Source organism: Biomphalaria glabrata, chromosome 1, assembly GCF_947242115.1.
Source record: "Biomphalaria glabrata chromosome 1, xgBioGlab47.1, whole genome shotgun sequence".
Lineage (NCBI taxonomy): Eukaryota > Metazoa > Mollusca > Gastropoda > Planorbidae > Biomphalaria > Biomphalaria glabrata.
This window is the reverse complement of record NC_074711.1, coordinates 35,115,747-35,132,267: the sequence shown is the minus strand read 5'-3', so window position 1 is coordinate 35,132,267 and position 16,521 is coordinate 35,115,747. Positions and strand designations below refer to the sequence as shown.

Below are 16,521 nucleotides of genomic sequence, written 5' to 3'. Positions count from 1 at the left end.
TCAAATGAAACATTATATCGTACACGTACGCGAAATAATTAGTTCGCAAAAAAAATAAAGTTTTTAATTAACAAAATTCTTGCATATCAATACTGCAGAGTAAAAAAGATTTCTAAACCACATTGCGAAACAATAATTTAATTGTAACAAGTGGTCCACCAAGAGTCCACCAGGATTCGAACACGGGACTTCCGGTTCCAAGTGCTTTACCCCTCAGCCACAGCATCTCCATATATTCATTTAGCGTACACGTATATTTTTTAAAATAATAATTATTAAACTTATCCATACATTCAAAATTAATATAACAAGTTACGTGCAATAAAGAGAAACTAAAAAAGATTTATTCTTCTTACAAAATTAGACAAATTGGCAAGACGAAAAAAATAATTCTTGACCTACTGCTACAGTTGTGTACAAATGACTTAACAAGACTTTCCCCTCGCAAAAAAAAATTAATATCACCATTGTCATACAAAACAGACATAGATCTAGACCCAAATCTAGATTCAAGATCTAAGTCTAGATCTAGAAATAGATCTAAGTCTAGATCTAGCATTAGATCTAAGTCTAGATCTAGATCCAAGTCACTTTCGGAAAAGAAAAAAGTACCCGTTGCTTCAAAACTTTGAATGATCTAAAATATCATGATGTCCGATTTTCATTTTCTCTACTAGTTTCTGAGATCTAAACGGGACGGACAGACAGGCCACACAAAACTAATAGCGTCTTTTCCCCTTTCGGGGGCCGCTAAAAAATTGAGATTTAGTGGGTGGTGAAACAAATGTAACTTTTTATCAGTGCATTCCTCGACACATTAGTAAGACAAACTTTGAGTTTCGACCGCTTGTGAAGGGTTCCCGCCAACAGCAGTAGGCCGGCTAGGGTTAGGGTTGCAGCTACGGCTTCCAGTGTGCCCACACCTACCGCTTCACTGCTTGCCTGTCGCCACAGGGTTTTGGTTTGTATTTTAGGGGGGGTGACAAGTGACTTGCGCTGGAATTTGGATTTAATTGAGGAGGATTCGCGCAACACGTCGACCTCACTCTCTCGCCCTAAAGCCCATCCTTTTCCGGAAGCAAGATTTGGTCAAGACGTCCGGGGACAAGTTTGGGTGCAGTGGATGACCAGAGACTTTCTGTGTATCTTGTCCTGCTCTAGAGTGCTCCACAGCACTGTTCTGGTATTTGCCTTTCTGTCCGATTTATCTAGTTTTGTGACGTTACGCACAGTCGCCAAGTCCAGACTTCACATGCTAGGTTTGACAGAACCTCAGTGTACAGAGTGCCATGGACACGTCAGATACCCTTTACCTGGTTTAGCCGGCCAGTCAAAGCCGTTTCCGGGATGTGGCCGCTGCGCATGCCACAGCTTCTTGGAGCCACAGGTGAGAGTTGGGTACCGAGTGGGGACCAAGAGTGAGCCAAGCTACCCTCAAAAAGAGGGTACGACTGCCTGTCCACTAGAGGTGCGACCCCTACTAGATACCCCATACACCCCAATATCAGTAAGACAAACACATATATTTCTACCCTCCCAATCCATGTTGGACATATAGGCCCTATCAGACAAGTCCTCTGTGTGTGTGTGTGTGCGCACGCTGATAACAACAGAGAGGACTTTTAGAAATCTAAGCTTTCAAAAGAAATTGTAAAAACTAAATAACTTGCTAGCTGCCACTAGTAATGATTTTTTTTACAATACTTTATAGAGTTATTTATTGTTATAAAATCACCACATTATGATTTATTATTAGAGCTACAGATATATATTTGTGTGAGGTAATCTTGGTTTGCGAGGCCAAATTTGTTGACAATGTATGGCTGCTATAGAGAACATGAGAATATAAAGCTAATGATCAGTACTATAATTTCCAAGGCATTTTGGGGCAGCTAAATCCAGTTCAAAAGAAAACAGTACACTTGAACGTGTATCATTCAGTGCTGCTGTTCTACCAGTAATAGCAATTTTGTTCTATTTAGATTGTCTGGAGACAACGCTTCAATGAAGGAACTAAAAATAACAAAAGTTTCAAATCTTACGAACTAGACATTTAAAATTAAATTAAGAATTACTTTCAGAATTACATTCAAATTACATTTAGAATTGCTTTCAGAGCCCACAATGATGAAACATTTTCAGGTTTTCTGCTTAAGAATCGTTTTCATCATCCAAGAAAGAAATTCGGTGCTGTCTCGAGAGGCAATCTTTTTTCCTGTGCAGCTTCTTATGAGATTAAAAAAGCCAATCCTTGACTCTGTGCAGTGAAGTTAATAATAACAATAGTAATAGGAGAGAAAGGAAGAACGTATCAGTTAAAAATAGGGACTCTTATTTGTTTTCAGACAACCAGTACAACTCATGACCTTCACGTGTGGCTCAGAAATTGAGTCCGGCGGAGCTGTTTTCACTAACAGGAGAAGGGGTGAAGGCGAGTAACTGGCGTCTAAACCAGTAAGCTTCAGGCAGGAGGGGCTCGTTAGCCATGGCTGGCTACCCACCTAGGACAAGAAAAACCCTGAATTCAAACCTCTGCTGCATTGCAGCTATACCCAATCCTGGGAAAGACTTAGGCACTCTGAGGAATAATCAGGAGCCGGCAACCCTAAGGCAGTTTTCAGTACTCAGTGCTACACTCTGGCAGAGCCTGCGACGCCGCTATATCGGCACTTGCCGCTTCTTTGGATACATCAGCTGCGAGGAGATGGGGGAACAGATGTGTGGGCGACATTGTTCCGACCACAGCTAATGCCCAGGCATTCATCTTATTTTCAATGAGATGATCCACAAATGCTTCGCGACTGAAGGAGGCCATAATAATTAGGGTCTTACAACTTTGACAAACCAACTTCTCTTTCACTTTTTTTTTTAGACACGTTCAAGCACTTCTTGGACCATCCCACATAGTTTCCAAGAAATTCATTTAAATTCATATCTATTACATCACACACCTGCATGGACAGCAGAAACATTTTGACACGATTGTCAGAAAAAAAAATTGCTTTGACTCTTTATTAAAAAATCAAACCCGCACTAGTGACGCCCACCTAAAATTGTTTTAGCCAAAATGTTTGAAAATTTCCCTTTGAACATGCATATAGCTGCCAGAACTAATGCATTTGATGGAAGTATTCCCAGTGATCTGTCTTGGTTTACGGTCACACTCATTAGAACACAAATGACATTACACCCCATTCATTTCTAGCTCTCCATTCCAAGTCCTGGACAGAAACATCGTGTGATGAAACAACAATCAATGTCACTGACAAGCAGCAGGCTGCAAAGTTGACAAAAAAAAAAACAAAAAACGATTGGTTCATTAAACAAATCAGTGACGTGTGACATGCCAGGATGCTACAATTAGTTGAAAGGAGACAATCGGGGAGAGACTTGTGGTTAAACGGTTATGACAGTTAGAGTGACTTTCTAGACAAACTAGGCAGAGTGATTTGGAGAGGTAGTGAAACATAGTAGGTAAGAGTTGATTTTTTTTTTTTAAAAGAGTGTATCAAGAGGAAAAACGTAAATCTTAAATACTCCCATGCAGGGGCGGACTGGGTGTCAAAATCGGCCCGGGCATTTCTACACAATGCGGCCCATAAGTTGTATGCCATATGATGGGTATCCAATCATATCTGTCCTCAAAAGCATTGTGTGAAGTTTAATAATGTACCGGGTATCGAAAGTATTTTTCTTTATAAATAATTTATTCGATGATTTTGAAACTACGTGAAAAGCGCTATTACTCAATGAATAAAGTATAAAACTTGCAATGGTGAATCTAAAAAACAAATGACTTGGCAGAATTTAAGTAATTGATTAACACGCTTGATTAGATTGACCTAGGAAAACGCGTACGACGTAATCATCTTCTGTAAAGTCTGTATTTTATAAGATAAGATTGACATATACATATACTTGACATTAAAATTCAAGGCTATCAAAGCTGGTTCGCTCAAATTGTTTGACACAACTCGCTGTCAAAATCATCCCTAATAAAGGTACAAAAGTATTACAATTATAAAGAAACGCTAGATGATCAACATCAAACAATAGACCTGCCTTTGTCTTGATTTCTGCTAAGGATAGCTTCTAATTGAGAACAGAGAAGAAAGTTTTTACGCTAACCTTAAAGGGACAGATGATGATAAAAGTAGTTTGAAAAAAAAAAACCACGATGAAATAGGTAAGTAGAACATATTGCAATATTTAGTTGTTTATTAATTAAATAATAAACATAAAAAACTTCATGTTCGAAAATATCCGTTACTGAGAATCGAACTCTGTACCTTAGATATGAAAGGCCAATGTTCTACGAAAGTGCCACACTACAATGAATATCAATGAAATAAGAGGTTATTTATACGTACTTTGAATAAAATTTCTTTTTGAGAGATAAATCTACAATTTGTACATTTTGAATTTCGGGAATTTTAGGGCGCCCCTAAGTCCACTCATCTCTAACGGGTACCTGACTTGAGTTGGACTAAGTAAAAGTCCACCCAACTCTAACGGGTACCTGACTTGAGTTGGACTAAGTAAATGTCCACCCATCTCTAACGGGTACCTGACTTGAGTTGGACTACGTAAATGTCCACCCATCTCTAACGGGTACCTGACTTGAGTTGGACTAAGTAAATGTCCACTCATCTCTAACGGGTACCTGACTTGTGTTGGACTAAGTAAATGTCCACTCATCTCTAAGGGTACCTGACTTGAGTTGGACTAAGTAAAAGTCCACCCATCTCTAACGGGTACCTGACTTGAGTTGGACTAAGTAAATGTCCACCCATCTCTAACGGGTACCTGACTTGAGTTGGACTAAGTAAAAGTCCACCCATCTCTAACGGGTACCTGACTTGAGTTGGACTAAGTAAATGTCCACCCATCTCTAACGGGTACCTGACTTGAGTTGGACTAAGTAAAAGTCCACTCATCTCTAACGGGTACCTGACTTGAGTTGGACTAAGTAAAAGTCCACCCATCTCTAACGGGTACCTGACTTGAGTTGGACTAAGTAAAAGTCCACCCATCTCTAACGGGTACCTGATTTGAGTTGGACTAAGTAAAAGTCCACCCATCTCTAACGGGTACCTGACTTGAGTTGGACTAAGTAAAAGTCCACCCATCTCTAACGGGTACCTGACTTGAGTTGGACTAAGTAAATGTCCACCCATCTCTAACGGGTACCTGACTTGAGTTGGACTAAGTAAAAGTCCACTCATCTCTAACGGGTACCTGACTTGAGTTGGACTAAGTAAAAGTCCACCCATCTCTAACGGGTACCTGACTTGAGTTGGACTAAGTAAAAGTCCACCCATCTCTAACGGGTACCTGATTTGAGTTGGACTAAGTAAAAGTCCACCCATCTCTAACGGGTACCTGACTTGAGTTGGACTAAGTAAAGACGGTTGGTCGTTGTGCTGCTTGTTAATCATTGGCCAAAGAAAGGGGAATTTTACTTTACTCAAATACTGGTCAAATACCGCTTTCTCAATAACTTGGAAACCTAGTTTGACTGTCTACATCTTAGAGATGGCTACACACACAACAGAACATCAAGTCCAATTTTTGACGTCCAGTAAAACTAATGTTGTCAAGAGTATTTCATATTTTAGCAAACCTTTTATGTAGTTTAATTTCGACCGAAGTCTATATCTTTGTCGTCTTATGGCGTTGAGCCTGTTCATTCATAAATGCTGTCATCATAACTTGGCGAATCTCTAGCACTTCGGAGAAAAAAATTAATAATTTTACTTCATTTTTTAATGTATTTTTTAAATATATTTTATTGCACCGGATTCTAACAATAATTACTTTTTATCTTCTCTTTTTTTTTAAGATTCTTTTTGCCTTTTGATTCCAATTAACACATTTCTACACCGTTCAAGATAATAATTTTGAGTTGCCAAGGACTTCGTAGCGGCTACTTAAGATCATGCGACAACTTCACCAAACCAATAAGAATTCGTATGTGACTGGACATTCATCCGAATATATTCACACTAACTTCGATCTCTATAAGAAATAATGGTCTTAAGTTTCTTGTTTGTCGTTTAGTGTGTATTTATTTGTATAAAGAATTGACGTCTGCTAGAAGCACCATATACAAATGTAGGGTATTTATGACAATGGTTTACATTAGTATTAGACTTGAAAGAGAATATAACATTTTGAAACATTTTACTGGCATTCATGCTGCCCTTTCGGTGGCCCTACCGGCCCAGCGGGCATTTACCCGAATGTCCATATAGCCAGTCCACCCCTGCTCCCATGGTATTACTGGAAACAAAATGTAGGCTACTCATTTAAAAACTAAATTCCTCACGTAACAATCTGGGATATTGTTTTAGAGCGTAGTGTTCTGTCAAAACTTTTACCAGTGCCCCCCCCCCCCCAGCTGGTCCGGAAGTTTTTAAGAATGTAATGAAAAACTTAAAATTTAAAGATCTATAATCATAAGACAGTTTTCCATTTTTTTTTTAAAATTGCATTTGTATTTAAAATGTTTGAAATCCAAATTTATGCAGTAAATGGTCACTAAAACTGATCCATTTCGTTTTTTTTTTTAAGGAAGCAGTGTTTCGCAGATAGTTTATAAGTGTTTTGTATAGTAGAAAAAAATCTTTCTGGAGATAGTAGAAGCAGCATTTTTTAGAGTAAAGGGGGGGGGGAGAGATGTTGTCCTAAATAAAAGGTTGAGAACCATAATTTTTACGTTTTTATTTTCCTGTTGCTTATTTCGTCTTGTTTTCTGCTATTTAATACTACTATTATTTTATTTTGAGAATCACTCAGTAAGGAAACAAAACTTCAGTTCATGTTCTGTACGTTAAAACAGCAATGATTTATTTAAAATTCACCACTCAATGTCAGGGGACACTAATGTTTGATAGCAATAGCTAAGAAATATAGATTTACACAAATTAGAATAACCATAAAGAAATAACCGTAATGAGGTCACTGTTTCAGTCCATGAAGATTACCTGATATGACAGTGCTACACTTCCTTTACAAATCTGCTACTGCTATGGAGAAAGCTCAAGAAACAGTCTCAGACGAGCGAGCACCGATTCAAAAACTCTATCACGAGTTCGGTGATATGACAACATTACACGGCATGAGAAGGGCAGTCAGTAGCAACAAATGCTGGATACGTGGCATCTGGACTTTGCTAGTGCTGGTTGGGGCAGGTCTAGCTCTGTATCAGTTTATTAGTATAGTACGGGAGTTCCAGACCAGTCCAGTCTCTACTGTCGTGTCTATCAAGTACCAACCACGTTTGGAATTCCCAGCAGTAACTCTATGTAACTTGAATCCCATCAGATTGTCCAAAGCCAGCCAAGCTATCAAAGATCTTGTCAACGGAACAGAGGTAATTAGGTCTTTTTTAAAATGTCAAATGCTGATTATCATGCATTCCAAATGACCTAGTAGATTGCTACAATGAAAAGAATGAGACTTAGGCTTGGAATACACCCACTAGGTAGATACACACAAGCATTCGCTAGATGGAAACAGAAGAACATTCAGAACATAGTAGCAGTAACAAGTCACATATGCAACTTATAATGACAACAGTTGCCATGACATTTACAGAAACAAGTTCCTACGGCATTTACAAAGACAACAGATGACAACTGTTACAATGACATTTACAGAAACAACAGTTACTACGACATTTACAAAGACAACAGATGAAATGACAACTGGTACAATGACATTAACAATTGGCAACATCAACTAAAACGTAAGAAACATTTTGTTCAAATAGTTTTCTTATACAACTGGATACACTTTTGTAGCACACATTTAACTTTTTAGATTTTTTAAACAAGTGACGAGACTTCTAAGAAATATTGAAAATGATCAGATTACTTGAGCGCAAGAAATGAAAACGTTTTTTTTTCTTAAAAGGGAACAACTCCATCCTTAAAACTATACCAATAATATGTACAGGTTATTTTCCTCATTCGATATAAAGAAAATAATTTATTACCAATAATTAATTGACTAATTGAGTATTTTTTGTTTATTGATTCATGTTTTGTTAGGTACAATAAATAATTGTCTAAAGTATCAACTTGATCGGAGAATGCGTGAGGAAGAAATAGCGTTAACAATTATTTAAGGGGACTAAACCCAACAAAATTAACCCTATCTGTGAATACTGAAGTATTAGTTTCCTTTGTTGCTATGAAACAAATCTTATCTTGCCACCTATTTTAAAGATCCGCCTTAGCCATCGGAGTGGAAGACATTCAACTTTTTTTCCTGCCATGAGTAGGTTGACCATGTTTCACTTCCGTACAGCAAGGTGTTCAACACACAGGTCCGGTAGACTAGGGCTTTAGTACTGCTAGTCAGCAATAAGATAACCAATGAGGAAGTGCTACGAAGAGCAGGGTGTTAGAAGCAGCAGACGTTCGTAGAATGCCAGTAGGTCGACTTTCACAGGACATTCTGTATGGCGATCTAATAGAAGGTAGGAGAGCCGCTGGTCGCCCACTTTTACGTTATACGGATGTATGCAAACGCGCCATGAAGCTCCTCAAAATCGACACAAGCAGCTGGGAAGAGGTGGCACTGGATAGATCCATATGGAGAGAGAGCATAAAGGATGGGTCACGGATTGCAGATGTCATACACAACAGAAGCAGAAAGAAGGGTGAAAATGCAACGGCGCCTGGTGATTACATATGCCCAACCTGCGATCGCAGCTGTGTATCAAGGATTGGCCTCTTTAGTCACACAAGAAGTTGCAAAGGGAAAAGATCGTCTCTCGAGACGTAAAATGCCACAGATTAAACAAAATAATGAATTAAGAGTAATTGATTGCCTAATAAATTACTTTAAAAAAATTGATTCGTGCCTTTTTTATGTTAATGAGTTATTGTGCGAAGTTTCAACTTGATCCGAGAATAGACGTGGGAGAAATAACGTGTACACACTTTTTAAATCTCCAAGTATTAAAACGGTTACACTTTACAGTCTCTTATTCCGGCTTCCCACGACCAAGATAAATTCATCATTTAATGAGAAAAGTTACATTTTCTAGCAACAAGTACTCATTCCTAAAACTATAGAAAAATTTCAAAATGTTTCAATAAATAGAGAGAGTTAAAGGAGTATGATGATGTTCTCTAATAGAGTAAGTTAAGAACGCTGAATTCTAAATACTTCACATTTACAGACCCTTGAGCAGCAAAATGCAAGACTTGAAGAACTTCTATCAGAAAATTCCACGGAAGAAAAAATGTTGATGGGACATTCAATGGAGGATATGTTAATAGATTGCAAGTTTAATGGCGTAAGTATTAGTGAAATTTTGTTTAAAAAGTTTTTTTTTTGTTGAGAATCCCCAACAAGTTAATATCACGAGCAGTGTGGTTATATAGCATTACCTTTGTAATTTTTAAAACAATTTTCTCAACATAACTTTAGCATCTAGCTATTAATTGATATTATTTCCTTTTTTCTTTTCAATTATTTATAACGGATTTATATGTGCTGACAATAAGCTTAAAAAAAAAAGAAATAGAAATCAAATTGCGATTGTTTAATAACCTTATACAATTGTAGACCTACAGACAGTTTTGTCTTACAACAGAAGGTAATACGATGTTCCAACTCTTGTATATAGTCTCACTGTGACTCACTGTGACTCTCACATATACATAGGTCAGGTTCATTATTAATGAACTCAAAAGTAGAAAATGAAATAGACAATATATTTATCTTAAAAGTAAATTTGTAGCTGTAGCACACCCTGTTATTTTTTAAATCACACGAAAAACATGTAGAAATAATGAAGACATAATTATTACTATCATTATCTGTATTCAATTTGATCTAAACAAACAAATCGCGTCACTTGTAATTAAGACAGGGTCAAAGTTGGTGACTGTTCCTTGTTAACATCAACCTTCGGATGTCACATACTTTAGAAACGGAGTTCAAAGACATGAAGGACACACAAGTACTGTAGATTGTGGGGGAGGGGATAAATATATATATGTATGGTTTCTGGGGAGCAGCTTGAGCTCAAAGGTTTTTGTATGTAAATGAAACACTTTCAGGATTTGGTTCTCTAGTTCGCTTTTTGGTTCTATTCACCTTTTGGTTCTATTCGCTTTTTGGTTCTATTCACCTTTTGGTTCTATTCGCTTTTTGGTTCTGTATTTTGAAAAATTGTCGTCTAAGCTTCTACTTAATACTAATTATAATACAATACTAATTATTTTAGGTGTATTGTCATCTATCTGATCAAATACAATTCAAACTACCCAACACATATATTTTCTGAGTGCGTTTGTCGGGAAATCTGTAAAAGTTGCCCAGGTTCAGTTAGAGACGAAATGTTTGGGTGCTTAAAGATCGGAAGTATCAATCCTTAGGAACTGTACCATCTGAACCGTACTGTTTCTTTTAGAACAACGATCAATCTTGTAGTATTGTAGGAGATCAAGCAAAAACTTTCCACGCCAGTACACAATGTTTTAGTTCCTGTATGAAATCTTTCTTTTCTTTTCTTCAAAGAACGTCTGCTCAGCCAAAGACTTTAGTTACATCTACAATCAAAAGTATGTCAACTGTTTTACATTTGGCTACACTAACAGCAGCAACAACCACACAAGGTAAACATTGACATGGTCTTCAATAGATGCCTTACTAATTTAGTTAATATTCTGTAAGACCAAGTCGACTGAAGACTTGTGCACAGGAACAATTATTCTGATTAGTTAGATCTTGCCATTCAAGACTTTGTACTTACGCCAAACGCTAATTAATACAAGGTCTGTCTATCACCATCATGGTAAATTTTATACATTTATTATTTTTGATCAGAAAGTCCTTTTAGTTGCTCGCGGCTCTCATAGTCTTTTCAGAGAGCTCAGACAAAGATTACATAAACAAGATAAACAATATTGAAATATACAGCAATGATAAATGTCTAATATTAAATGTGAAAAATAATCGAATTTCGTATAGAGAAGAAGTAAAATAGTATTCTTTCGGTAAGTGGAGAACATGTAAAAATGTTGAAGTACCTTAGAAGAGAAATTCAATGTTTACACAATTTAAGACTACTAAAGAAAACGTTAGTGTAAGGGAAACAAAAAGTCGTATTCATCTTTTACCACGCTCACATCTGCAGAATCTAATTAAATATATATTTGAAAATGTGTGTTGTATAGGTACTTAAAAATGACTCCAGATAAAATAAATATATAAATATATAAATACGAATGTCTCTAGTCAATTAAAACATAATGACTCCACATATATATGTACAGATATACAACTCGGACAGGCCCCATTAATGGCTTGATTATGGAATTGGACATTCAACAATTCGACTACATTCCTCTGACACCAACTGCAGGTGTTAAAGTTCTGCTGCACCCTGACAGTGAAACACCTTTCCCTGAAGATGGAGGCTTGATAGTAGGGCCAGGTTTTGTCACAAGTATTGCAGCTACAAAGGTGAGCGCCTCAGCACAACTAAAACTAATTCAGTATTCCCTAAACGTTCATAATCAATGTATTTAAAACTATAATAAACTCACTATAATTCTGATCAGGTGGAGTCTCGAAGACAAGCATTCCCAGAAGGCTCGTGTGTGAAAGATACTGACAGCAAGGAAAGCGCATACAATACAATTTTTTCTTCTTATGGGCACAGCTATTCAGACAACGCTTGCAAGAAAACATGCTATCAAAAGAAAGTTTTTAAATCCTGCAACTGTTGTGACACAGACTACCCGTGCCTGAAGAAAGTTTTACTTGATGACATGGACGTGTTAGATGATACAGCACAAGGTAAAAATGCCCCTTACATTCCGATATGTAACTCTTCAAATGTTGAATCAATGAAATGTACATCTCAAGTTGAGAAATCCTTTTGGACAGAAGATTTAGGCTGTGCCAGCCAGTGCCCGCCTGCATGTGACCAAATTAGGTACAGTACGGTCATCTCCACTGGGGTCTGGCCATCCACTCATTTCATTCGGCACTTCATCAAGAAAATCAACGAAAGCTCCTCGTATAGGAACACGAGCAATGATTACATTGCAAACAATTTCCTGAAAATTCAAATCTACTACGAAGTTCTGAACTATGTGCTGATAGAGACGTACCCAGCCTATGACTGGAACAAGCTTCTGAGTGACATTGGGGGGCAGTTAGGTCTGTGGCTCGGCTGTTCTCTGCTCACGGTTATTGAAATCTCACAACTGGGTTTGGAGATACTAGTTTCTCTCACCAGAAAACTAATAAGGATACGCCGCGCAGTCAGCAACTATGACGATAATGGTAATTCGAACTAACTTGTAAGATGAGATAATTATTGAGCAAGATTAGAAAGTCCCAAGGAAAAAAAAAAGATAACAATATTATTCTTCAACGGTGAAAGTGCGATCAGAGCTCAAGTTACAGAAATTGATTTTTAAATTGTACTTTAGTTTCAAGTTCATAGCTAGTACAGAATAGAAAGTCTAACAGTGCTAGGAACAATGTCAAACAGTTTTCAGAGTAAAAACAATACTTAAAGACTACAATGATTTCTTGTGCCGCCTTATAAGAAACAGAGCTACATTCAATGATGCCAAAGTTTGTAATATTCAAACGCCATCTGGCATCAGCTATTTTATGATCCGATAAAAAAATATGTGTAATTTACATCTCATTTTGATAGAAATCCTGTTTGATTTTTATCATAGAAAGTCATCTGAAGATAGTTATTTGGCGTGTACTAAAGTTTCAAAACACTAAAATAATTAGTTGAGACTTGTTGACAGTATATGCACATTTTTTGGTTTATCAGAAATGAGACTAAAAACAATGTTTAGTTCTCCTAACACTTGGTTATTTCATAGAATGGACTAGATCTGATAACACGTGCAATAAAGAATGTACAGATTGCCGGGGGTTGGATGATCTGATCAAAGATAGGCAACTCTTCATTAAGTTCAACAAAAGTCTGCTGACAGAAAGTTTTGGAATCAAGAAAACAAGCACTTCTCAAAACCATTTTTAGGCTATAAAGGAAGGCAGGGAAAGGGGGAGGGGGCTGGTTGGTGAACTAATAGACAAGGAAAAAGATAACCATTTCATCTCTGTGGACTAAAAATAGGCTATCAGGATTATACACTACCTCTTAAGGAAACTCTGGTGCAGTAGACAAGCTACTAACAAAGATAAGTAGGTTGAGATTGAAATGAATAGGTTGGTTTTTTTTTTTACTTGTATCGCCTGAGTAGTGTGTTATGCCAACGTTATGTTAAAAAAAGGTCATATCCAAAATCTTTACTTCCATGGATTTCGTTAAGTTAGGTGCGGGACAATTGTAGTCCTAATTTTGAAGTCAACAAAAAAATTAGTATAACTGGACTATTGACATGACAAATGTACCCAGGAGATCTGTTAATAGTGTTTCTAAAAGAGTAGTTGATTTGAATTAGAATTGTTCAGGTCTGGAGGTTAATGTTTTTAGTTCGACTTCATTGAGTTGCCTTAACATGGCAGCTGTCTATAAGAGTGTACATTATTTAGAGAACATGCTGTTAGTGTTAGAAAAATCTGGCCAGTGCATTAAAATGTAACATTATCTTTTGTTCATCAAATATAAATATTACTAGATTTGAAGAAAATGCAATGATTAACTGCATTTCACAGACATGTTACAATGTTTTTATCAGCTTATGAAAATAAAACATTACAAGTACATGTAACAGTAAGTCAATGGTACATATAGGGCACATGTTGATGACTGCTTTTGTTGTTTATATATATTTTTGTAAAGAAATGTTGACTATTTCACTTTCAATGTATGTTACAAGATCCACCATCTTTGTTTTAATTGTACATATTCCTTTAATGTCAAGTGTTATTATTATGTATTTCAAACATAGGCTCTTACAAATCTAGCCCTAACAAATATGGTTTCGCATGTAAGTAAAAGTAGAACCATAGCCGTGACAATGCTGAGAAGTAGTATAGTGTAAGAGCAACCAAAACATTATACATTCAACACAATTCTAGCATCATGTATTATCAGTCAGATCTTCATCACATTGCTTTGTATCACTTTGTATCACCATGACATATTTTGATATCAATGTACATTCTACTCCCATCAAAAGGTATCTTACACCTTAGTCCTGATGAAGTGGTTGTAAAAGTTCCTCCATTATTTGGCAGGCTATCAATAGTTCAAGATCACTTCTTAAATCTTGTTAGTTTAAAAGTGTTGAGATAATAGCCTTTAGTTTTTATTGTCACATAATAACATGCTTGGATGTGTCACTTGTTGCCAATTACAAAGGAATGTTGTATTGTTACATTCTTTTTTTGAGAAGCCATTAGAATCTAGTAGAAGAGCAATTAGATAATGAAAGCCACAAGACAGCTAAAAATAATCAGTGGTTTTACATTCCATCAGATTCTGTTATTTTCTAAAACTTTGAGAAGATGCATTTAGAACAAGGGATATAAAAAGTACAGAAATAAGAAGGTTCGGAAAGACAGTTGTACATTTGTGCTTTGTTTCAATATTTTCATTGTGGATTTATTTCTATTGGGTCATTATAACCTAATAATTATTTATGCCGATTAATGCTTTAAATCAAGTTGTCTGAATAAATGATTCTAATTTAAATCATGTTCTACTCAAACCACATATCCTAACTATAAAGGGTGTTAGTTCCCCTAGATTCAGATCTAGAATCACACACCACCATTGTTACAATTATTAATTAACTTGACTATTTGAGGGAAAAAAAATGATGGTGCATTTTAAAATAGCTTTAATTAAAATGAACGACTTAAGTTTCTTAGATAACTAATTGTGAAAGAGTGTTTACTAGTAATTAGAAAGCATGTTTTTAAGTTTTATATTTAAGTATGTATGGGGGAGCATTATAACATGGGAGTTTCATTGGATGTTGGACAAACAAAACGGTCAAAATAAACAACATACAGCTTGGCAACTATTTCAAACTAGTCAAGAAGGAGTATCAGGATATTAGAATTCAAAGGTCAAGAGATTGTGTGTGTGTGTGTGTGAAAGTTGTTAAAAAAATAAGCTTTAAGTACGCTAACCTTTTTCCACACTTAGCTTTTTTGATAGGGCATTAGAGAGATTGTATGGTATGAGAGAGATGGACTGGTGTACAAATCTGTGGTTTTGGGACATATTCGAATTTTCAAACCACAGTATCTTGTGAGAAATCAGGGAAAAAATCATAGGCATAGCCTATGGATAAAGCTATACATGTGTATGTTATACAGATACTAAAGTCAAATTTATATAATTGTATATCCTGTGCTACTATACAATGGTATAACTATACAATACTTTAAAAGGTTGTTTTAAAAGCAATGTTTGTGTATGGAAAAACAGCATATTTATTTATTTATTTGCATATTTAAATTTAAAAACAAAAGGATCTGCTGTCAGAATAACACGAGAAAAATATAAATAATTATTTAAAAAACAAAAAAAAAAATAACAAAGCTTATCTAAAGGGGAAGAATTTCGTCCTTAAAACTTTATCTACCAATAATGTACAAGCTAAATCCCTTATTCATATAAAACAAAATAGTTAATTACCAATAATTAATTGACTAAATGAGTATTTTTGTTTATGGATTCAAGTTTTATTTTTAGGTACAATAAATAAATGTTTAAACTTCTTGATCAGAGAATGTGTGAGGAAGAAATAGGGTTAACATTTATTTTAGTCCAACTCATTGAGCCATATCTGTAAATAATGAAGGATTAGTTACTCTTGTTGCTATTAAACAAAATAATGAATTACCAGTAATTAATTGTCTAATTGGTTATTTTATAAAAAAAAATTATTCATGTCTTGTCTATGTCAATGAATAACTGTGCTAAGTTTCATCTTGATCCGAGAATGAGTGTGGAAGAAATAACATGAACACACTTTTTACCAAACAGAGTGAGTTGATATAAGCTTTGTAAAAAGTAGCCTTTGCAACTATTTTGAACAGGATACATGCAATGGTAAAATCAGATTTTTCAGCACATTTCTGTTTCTGAGATATAAACATGACAGAAAGAAAACAGCTTTTTCCTAACTGGGCCACCAAAACTTTCTATCACTCACTTGGTCTTCACTAAATGATGACATGGAGATGTTAGCAACACTTGCTGCATCTTCTAGCTCATCCAAATGTTCTTCCATTGTTTGAGGCATAAGCTGCAATTCTTCCTTCGATTTGAAATCCAAAGCAAAGAGATATGGAGGAAATATGATGCCCAAGATTACCTAGCAAAATAAGTCAAACAAAAATAATTGAACAATGGAAAGAACAAACAAGAAAATCAAGTACAAAATTTCTATTCTATTCATAAAGAATAATAGTATTTAATCACTGCCTAGCTTTGCTTTAAATCCTAATCAGCATTTAGTAAAGGTTAATATATATATGTAAAAAGTTTTTTTTTTAATTTTGCTATTGTTTATTTATTTCTATATTTTGTTAAATGCAAAT

General features: G+C 35.8%; 2 protein-coding genes across 9 annotated transcripts in view; one reads left to right on the top strand and one right to left on the bottom strand.

Annotated features, from left to right (window-relative positions):
- LOC106068544 (transient receptor potential cation channel subfamily M member 3-like) overlaps nucleotides 1-16,521 on the bottom strand; it is a 173,091-nt gene that overhangs the window by 40,607 nt on the left and 115,963 nt on the right. For all 8 annotated transcript variants that reach the window (XM_056033894.1, XM_056033902.1, XM_056033946.1 and 5 more), the window contains one exon: nucleotides 16,134-16,295. In XM_056033894.1, coding sequence (XP_055889869.1) covers nucleotides 16,134-16,295 — 162 coding nt within the window. The remainder of the gene's footprint in view (nucleotides 1-16,133; nucleotides 16,296-16,521) is intronic.
- Nucleotides 3,339-9,713, top strand: LOC106068548 (FMRFamide-activated amiloride-sensitive sodium channel-like). Its single transcript, XM_013227955.2, has 3 exons — nucleotides 3,339-3,474; nucleotides 6,973-7,375; nucleotides 9,194-9,713. Exons 2-3 carry the CDS (start codon nucleotides 6,992-6,994, stop codon nucleotides 9,353-9,355), a joined length of 546 nt encoding a protein of 181 aa, XP_013083409.2. The 5' UTR covers nucleotides 3,339-3,474; nucleotides 6,973-6,991; the 3' UTR covers nucleotides 9,356-9,713.

Coding starts and splice junctions, on each gene's coding strand:
- LOC106068548 (XM_013227955.2), top strand. CDS start 6,992: ATGACAGTGCTACACTTCCTTTACAAATCTGCTACTGCTATGGAGAAA. Junction 7,376..9,193: donor ATCTTGTCAACGGAACAGAG/GTAATTAGGTCT, acceptor TCACATTTACAG/ACCCTTGAGCAGCAAAATGC.